The sequence below is a fragment of the Oreochromis aureus genome, linkage group 16 (assembly GCF_013358895.1).
Source record: "Oreochromis aureus strain Israel breed Guangdong linkage group 16, ZZ_aureus, whole genome shotgun sequence".
Taxonomy (NCBI): Eukaryota; Metazoa; Chordata; class Actinopteri; order Cichliformes; family Cichlidae; genus Oreochromis; species Oreochromis aureus.
The window spans coordinates 27,845,570-27,853,491 of NC_052957.1; the positions used below are offsets into that span (position 1 = coordinate 27,845,570).

At 38.2% G+C, this 7,922-nt stretch overlaps 1 protein-coding gene across 1 annotated transcript; it reads right to left on the minus strand.

Moving 5' to 3' along the window:
• Window positions 1-226: 226 nt before the first annotated feature.
• Window positions 227-4,878, minus strand: hsd3b1 (hydroxy-delta-5-steroid dehydrogenase, 3 beta- and steroid delta-isomerase 1). Its single transcript, XM_031755553.2, has 3 exons — window positions 4,515-4,878; window positions 4,051-4,215; window positions 227-1,691 (listed from the first exon to the last, which is right to left on the minus strand). The coding sequence occupies exons 1-3, from the start codon at window positions 4,663-4,665 to the stop codon at window positions 883-885; spliced, it is 1,125 nt and encodes a 374-aa protein (XP_031611413.2). The 5' UTR covers window positions 4,666-4,878; the 3' UTR covers window positions 227-882.
• Window positions 4,879-7,922: the final 3,044 nt, after the last annotated feature.

A 7,922-nucleotide genomic window follows, 5' to 3' on the forward strand; every position in this document is an offset into this window, starting at 1 on the left:
CTGATACACACATACATTCATGCACGCACAAATGTAATCCTTTGCATTTTCTTTGTGTTAATGTGATTTAAAGCCGTATGTGCAACGTGGACTCTCCACTCACTGTAGTTATGGTGAGTTCATTTTTTATCAAATGGCACAGTTTGCAATGTCACTCAAGTTCAAGATGATGAGCTCAGAATAAATGAATGTATAAAACATCAGTAAAAATACAATGAGAATGGGATTTTTTTTTCTCACAAACACTTTATTAGTATGCGTACGACAGAAACAGCAGGTCATGCAGTGGTTTTTTATTGAGCACTTATCTATGAGCACATAGTGCACTTTGAAAAACTTTCACAAACATGCCATTTGAAAGAAATGTCAACACTCATGCTGTGTTTTTACATGCTGTACATTTCTGCTTACTGTCACAGGAAAACTATAAATCTGTGTTATTTGTGTAAAAAAATCACACATTGCAAGAATGGAAACAAAACACAACAGAAACATTGTTACTGTAGCTAGTGGTGTTTGGTGTATATGTTGTAGGTATTAAAGCTTGAAGCCAATGTGGCAATGCTAAAGCTGTAGTTTCATTAATGCTCACTTGAGGCTGGCTCTAGTATGTCAGTCCCCCTAGACTCTCGTTAATATGCTTGCTAGTGTTAGTTCAAAGGTTAGCACTTAACCCTGTTTTCTGTGAATGCAGGTATGTGTAGCACTCTTTATCAAACTTCCCATGTGGGTTAATGACGTTTATTATCTTATCTTAGAAAGTTAAGCCTTAAAAACAGGACTTCACAATTCCATGGTTAATTTCAAATTATGTCTATATGTTTAACTGTTTCACAAAAAAAAGTATTAATATAGTGCTAATGACTTTGGGTTATTTTTCATCTATTTAGACAAGATTCTTTCTCTCTCTGCTGGCAACTGGGAGGCGAGCCATTCAGTGGTGCGTTTGCGTGCTTCCTCCCAGCTGTATTTGGGGACATATCCCAGATCCCTCTTGGCTTTCTCATAGGAAAAACTGAACGGCGTGTTCAACATGGTGAGGAGCTGACGGTTCAGTGGCGGGACGATGCGTATGAAAGGCCGTAGGATCCAGGCTACTGTCTCCATAAGGAAAGTTAGTAAGTAGAAGAGGGTGAGTGGCATCATGGGTTTCTCTTGAATACTGAAACCCAGAGGAGACATCACGGCGTGGTTGAAGTCTGAATAACTCACAGGTGGTGTGTCATCAGAAACGAAGTAAAACTTCCCTCCAACAGCATTTCTTTTCTGCGGATCTTTGAGGCTGCGGGCTGCTTGGAGATGAGCGGCGGCCACGTTGCCCACATAGACAGGCTTCACAAGGGCCTCGGGGAGCGACATGCGAAGCAGAACGTTTCGGTTTTTTATCCCATCGGCCATGTGGCCTAGGAGGAAGCGGCAGCCCTCTCCATAGATATACGCTGGTCTGAGTGCACAGGTGGCTAGCTGGCCTCCGTTCTGGAGCACCTCACCGTCAGCCTTCAGGGTTTTCTCCTCAGCCTCACTTTTGGTCTTGCTGTAGTTGATGTCCAAAGTGATGTCATAGACGGTGTCCTCACTGCCATTGATTATGGGTTCTCCCTTAGAGTTTGGCCCTATCACTTCAATGGTGCTGGTGTATATGAAGGACGCCACGTTCTCCTGAATACATGCCTCCAAAAGCAGCTGCGTTCCTACGAAGCAAAGATGCTGCTGAGTTAATATAACTAACAATAAACACTGCATATCTCAGAGGAGCACAAAACTTTTATGCTATCAGAGCAACAAGAGAATACAAAGAAGACAAAGAGATTAATTCTGAATTGGGCAATTAATTAATGCATTCATGTATTCCTTTATACTAGAAAAGTTGCTGCCAAATCATAACAGAAATATTTATAAGTTTTAAAAAGCCTTTGTGTAACAGGAAGCTGGTCTTCAGTACATGTGCCGAGTGACAAACTGAATAAAGTTCAAATGGAAACATCAAAAGAAATTGCAGTAGCTGGTAGAAACACAAGTTTAAAGTGTAAATTATTGTGTGCACATATATTATGTCATCTCTGATTATGCATTTTACCCTTCATTATTTAACTGCTGTTTTATCTGTTTAGGTTATTCTCGTGTCAGGTTGCCAGTTTTTCTATGGATCTGCTTTAAGATACATTATATGTAATGAAACCTGGCGCTTGTGCTGTGGTGCTGAACATGGTAAAAACCAAAATGAACACTTGAATCACACACTGGATCTTGATGAATAAAATAGTCAGTGGAAAATGTGCTCCCCCTAGTGATCTTTTTCCACTTATTCAAATCAGGGTCACAGGTGGGTGGGTAAGGTACACCCCAAACAGGTCTGTCGCAAGGCTAACGCACAGATAAAAACATGTTTGCAACTATTCACACAGTCAGTTAGCCTAAACCCATGCATGTCTTTGGACTGTGGGAGGAAGCTGGAGAACCCACGCAGACACAGGGAGAAAATACAAACTTCAGACATACTAACCACCGCACCACCCTGTGAATCACTCAAGTATAAAAAAGACACCTACAGTTATGGTTAGGAGCTTATATCCACTCATCATGGACATGAATATTATGGTAATTTTGAGGTTTTAGTTATTTATTTAAGACTGATTGTACAGCAAAATTTTAATTTATATACAGAGGAATGATTGTATAGCAAAATATATATTTATATATAAGAAACATATATATATGGGTATATATATATATATATATATATATATATATATATATATATATATATATATATATATATATATATATATATATAGTATATATATATATATATATATATATATATATATATATATATATATATATATATATATATATATATATATATATATATATATATATATATATATACTCAATTTATATATTTATATATATTCATATATACTCAATTTTAATAACTGGTCCTGAAGGTTTCACAATGGCTTTTAAGTTGACAAGGCCAAAGCCTATTAACCTCTTGTATGTCAACTTCTGACCACAACTGTAACTCAATTGATGGTCCAGTATTGCATCTAGACATAACACACAACTTAGCAAAGAACCAATTTTAAAATGTGTTTTTAGGCACTTTGTTACTAGCAGTCCTTCACACGTTCCCATTTCTTTCGTTGAATCTACAGCAAATGCCAAAGATAACACAGTTTGATAGGAATAATTTATATTTTCAGACCATCAACGTGAATTTTTAAAGAGCTGTTAGCTATATCTCAGTATGATGTGCGGTTTGGCAAAAGAAGAAGTGTCATGCCTAAAAAACGACACCACGAACAGGATCTGAAATTCAGGTCCTGAAGGAATATGAAGCATCATCAGAGTTGCTTCATCAGAAATGGTTTCAATGGAAATATGGCATTTTTAAGGCAAGGAACAGGGAAAAAAGGGAGAGCTTTGCCAAATTATTACTAGTAATAAACGACCAAAAACTGCACTGAAAATATTTCAGTGCAATGTGACAGTGATCTGAAACACACTGCTGATGCTGTAAAAGCATACCTATGCTTGTTAGAATTGCACAGGCTGTTTTTGCCTCATATGCTGTATTTTAATAAATTTCTATATAAACTATATACAATCTAAAGAAATGAGGAACGGCTCAACACTGTTGCACAGTACTTTAGGTGCACTACAGGAAGGAAAAATATGTCATTTGTTTCGCTGGTGAACAGTATTTAAAATGCAGTTGTTAACTTGGTATTTGTAAGGTAGGTTTAACTAAAATAAAGTAGCAGGAATATTCATATGACATGCAAGTGCTTTAAGGGGTGTAAGGTAAGTGTGAACTGGAGGAAGTAGAAGTAAGTACTGGGCTGTAATAGTGAAAGCAGATCAAAGGCCAGTTAACACAAGTAATGAAAGTAGTTTTAAATGTCAGTGGTACAAAAAACAAAAACAATCGCCTGTAAATAATTCTGCTTCTGCTTTTATGTATGTGATTTGATAAATGTATCTATTAATAAATTAATGAAGTCACATAAATTAGGTAAGCCTTCAGTGGATTTGTGACAGCCTTACCTTTGACATTCACCCCGTAAATCTCACTGTACTCCACTGAGTCTTTGATGTCAATGATGGATGCGATGTGGAAGACGATCGATGCCCCGCGGCAGCATTTGATCAGGAAATCACTGTCCCTCATGTCCCCTTCGAAAGCTCGCAGCTTTGTCTCACCTTTGCAGTCTGACACAAAACAAACGAGCCACCGAGACAAAGCAGCAAGACACAAGTTATTTAGTTTAAGCTAAAGCAAATATTTGTCTCTCAATCTACTGTATTGGAGACATTAAAAACACATTTACATTACAGCTTTTAATTGAGGAAGTCGGAAAAGCTGAATTCTCAAATCTTTATATTGGTATTATTCTTAGATTATGTCAGTAAAGGAATATATATAAGACAAATCTACTCCTGCCCATTTCATATCAATTCATGAATTTTAACCTGGAAAAAGGGATGATACGTAGAGCAGAAGAGTTTACCCTCCAAACTCTGCAAAAACTGCAGCTGTATCTGTTTGTCCAGAAGTCGAATCTCAGCCATTTTCTCTTCTTCCAGCAGCAGCCTCACCAGCCTCTTTCCCAAGAATCCACAGGCCCCCGTCACCACGCACACATCACCTCGCAGAGACATTGCAGGTCTCTTTGTATAAAATAAAGGCTCGTGAACAGTCAAAAAGCAGTTGTTTTCTCTCTGATGCAGAGCCTTTCTCAAAAACAGCGGCTAAAAATGAAGAAAAACCCGAATACAGATTTGGTGTCGGATGTTTCGCGATCTGTCTGTGAGGGACGGACAGCACCTTCTGTTCTCTCCACCTCAGCCCTTTTTGTAAGCCCAGAAAGTTACTAGAAAAAAAACAAAACTTCTTTTCTCCAAGGCAGTATTGAAAAAGGGGATGGGCTCAGCTACTCCAGGATGGAATGTGATGCTTTCTGGGGCTGGACAAAAAAGCGGCTGCAAGTGCTTACGCCGTATGCCAAGGACATTTGCTTTTGGAAAATGTAATCTTTTGCTTAATTAGAAGAAGCATTGCATTAGAAGAGGCAGGGAGACTCAGCATGCGACATGGAGGGAAACAAAGCAGAAGCTGAGGGTTCTTTGCTGCTTTCTGCTTTCACAAAATGAACAATTCTACATGGAAAGGCACGTACCCCGGCCTAAGAAGCACTCAACAAACACAGAATCAGAATAAAAAACTCTATTACAAGTAAAGTGTTTAAAATCCCATTAAAGTACAGAAGAACTACTGCTGAGTAATCTAGTATCTAACAAAACACAAACAGGTTTTTTGCACTGAAATGTACTAGTTAAATAAAAGATCATGAAGTGAGACTTCCTCTGTCAAATAACCTATTTACCTGCTGCATAGCACTTCAATATTTTGACTTTGTTACATTCCACTGTGGCTTTTCAGCTCTTTGGTAATACATTTTGTGTGTCTTTTATTGTATTTAAGGGCGCGCCTACAATACTCACATGTTCCTTCATTATCTCCAAACTTTTAATTACACTGTACTACGGAGGAACATACACACAAAGGCATCCGATAGCATGGTCAATATTAAATTCATGGTAGTGCAATTACAGAAAAATACTGAACTGGTATTGTTCAGTCTTTAATAGCACTGTGATGTCAAGTCACACATGGTAAGATCCACACCTCACCACTAGTTTGCTTTACTTTAGTTTACTTTGCAGTCAATACTTTAAATATATTTTACTTATTGTCCAATATACTGTTTCTTTATTAAATTAGTTGACTTTTTCCATCACACCTTAAAATGTTTAAATTTCTGTTTTATGATATATTAATAAATCTTTCTTTGTTTGAGTTTACCTGGGGGTTTGGATTCTCCTTCCTGGTTGGCAAAAGGTGTGGCAAAGGGCTGGGGGTCTGAAGTACTGCTGACAGCCTTATTGGACTAAACCACACGCTTCATTGCCTGGGGGGGTGTTTGGAGTTTAATTGTCTTGTGTTAGTTGGTTATATGGCATGCATTTTGTTTTCCCCTTGTGTCTGAGGTTTTGCTAGTTGCTATTTTGAATTTAGTTTATTGAGTTGACCTTTTTATTGGCCAAGTTTTTGGTTTTGTTAATTATCTTTCATATTTTTGTGTCAATAAAACCCCATTTTTTTAATTTAAACACCTGTGTCCTCTATGCCACTGCTTGGTCCCTGAGGAGCACAAACACCTCATATCAAATGTCAAGCATGGTGGTGGTGTGATGATTGTGCTTGTTTTGCAACCACGGGGCTGTGCACCACTGTATTCTAGAGTCAAATGCGGGGCCATCTGTGTGACAGCTAAAGCTTGGCTGAAATTAGGTCATGCAATCCCCAGCACAACAGCAAATAACTGAAACAGAATAACTGAAAAAGAAATAACCAAGGTGCTGTAATGGTCCAATGAAAGTCACGTTTTCAAGCTGAAATACTGTGATTGGACCTTACGAGAGCTGTGCAAGAAAGATCTGACTGGGAAACCACACAGTTACTAGGAAACAACCTGTGACTGAGAAGTTAGTTAATGAGAACCATGGCTAACCATGCTTTCTGACCATAAGAATGACTATGATTTTCTGTTCAGTATGATCTGAATCTAGCTGTCAAGGCTAGAAAGTCATCAGATAAGTGTTTGCTGAGATCACAGAGAGAGCAAACCGAGGTCGATTTTCCTGGACTTCAATACAACTTCTATGCTTGCTTCACTTTTCAGACTTGGGAGCTACATCTATCTTTTATACTGTCTATGTTCAGCACTGACCTCACAGTTTAATTCTGGAGGATGTCAATTTGGATTAAGTCACTTTCAGCTAACTTCTAGTGGCCATTTTAAGAAATGCAGTTTTAGGCACTTCCACACTGGCTTTACTGCTTGATTGGCTGCTAGCTAACATTTTTCTCTAACTATTTATGCCTGCAGACTATGGAGTACTTCTTCAACTACTATGTAAAACTCAGTTAGATTACTATGGTTGAATATTAGAAAAAAACCTTTTTAATGTTACCATCCAAGCATACTGATATAAACAAGTGTATTTCAGACTTGTTTTCCTGCTTTATTGAGATTTTCAAAGGAGAGGTTTAAAGGGATTATTTAAGGGGAAACACGAGTAGATGAGATGTGCACTCTACTTACAATGATTAAGTATCAAAGTCTGTCTACAAAGGTGCAAGGCTACATGAGCCAAACAAAACAACAGTCGACATTTCAAGGTGACATCTGTCTGCCAGATGGGCAACTTTGTTTTTACATATACATGGATTAAATAAAGTCGGCCATTGTTTATTCAGCAGTGGGTACACTGGGTCAACGGGGTGGAAACTCCTGGGTGTTACAGGGTTTTAATGGTTGCACCACAATAATCATATATAGAGCTGATACTTTTCTTGGAACTGACCTATAACTGACAATGACAGTGTTTCTGGCGTCATATCCTATTACACATAGGCTAGTTGTGTATTCTGATGTAGAATCTTTATTGTTTTTTACGCTAAGTTTGCAACAGTTTAATAAAATTAGGTCAGTATACTGAAAACGAGTGCTAACAGTGAAGTGCAGCGCTAGCACTCGCTTAGAGCAACTTTGGCTGACTTTTTAAACACACACGCACATAAAAAGGAACTGCAACAGTTCATCCACGCACACTCCTGTACTGCATGGTAGTGTCTCTATTTGGAAGACCTTGGCAAAGCACCCGATAAGACAGCTGTGTGCTGAGGAGGTGAAGGATAAAGTCTCAAGGGCAGTTTCATCGTCATTTGCTGACATCAAACACCAAAGAGTGAATGTGTGTGAGCTATTTTGTATCTATGGAACAACAGTCTGATGTGTTAATGGCTGAGAGGACTTTGCGTACAGCGAATAATGTGATTCTGTGTTGCAGCA

Coding starts and splice junctions, on each gene's coding strand:
- hsd3b1 (XM_031755553.2), bottom strand. CDS start 4,665: ATGTCTCTGCGAGGTGATGTGTGCGTGGTGACGGGGGCCTGTGGATTC. Junction 4,216..4,514: donor GTTTTTGCAGAGTTTGGAGG/GTAAACTCTTCT, acceptor GTTTTGTGTCAG/ACTGCAAAGGTGAGACAAAG. Junction 1,692..4,050: donor TTACGGGGTGAATGTCAAAG/GTAAGGCTGTCA, acceptor TTTGCTTCGTAG/GAACGCAGCTGCTTTTGGAG.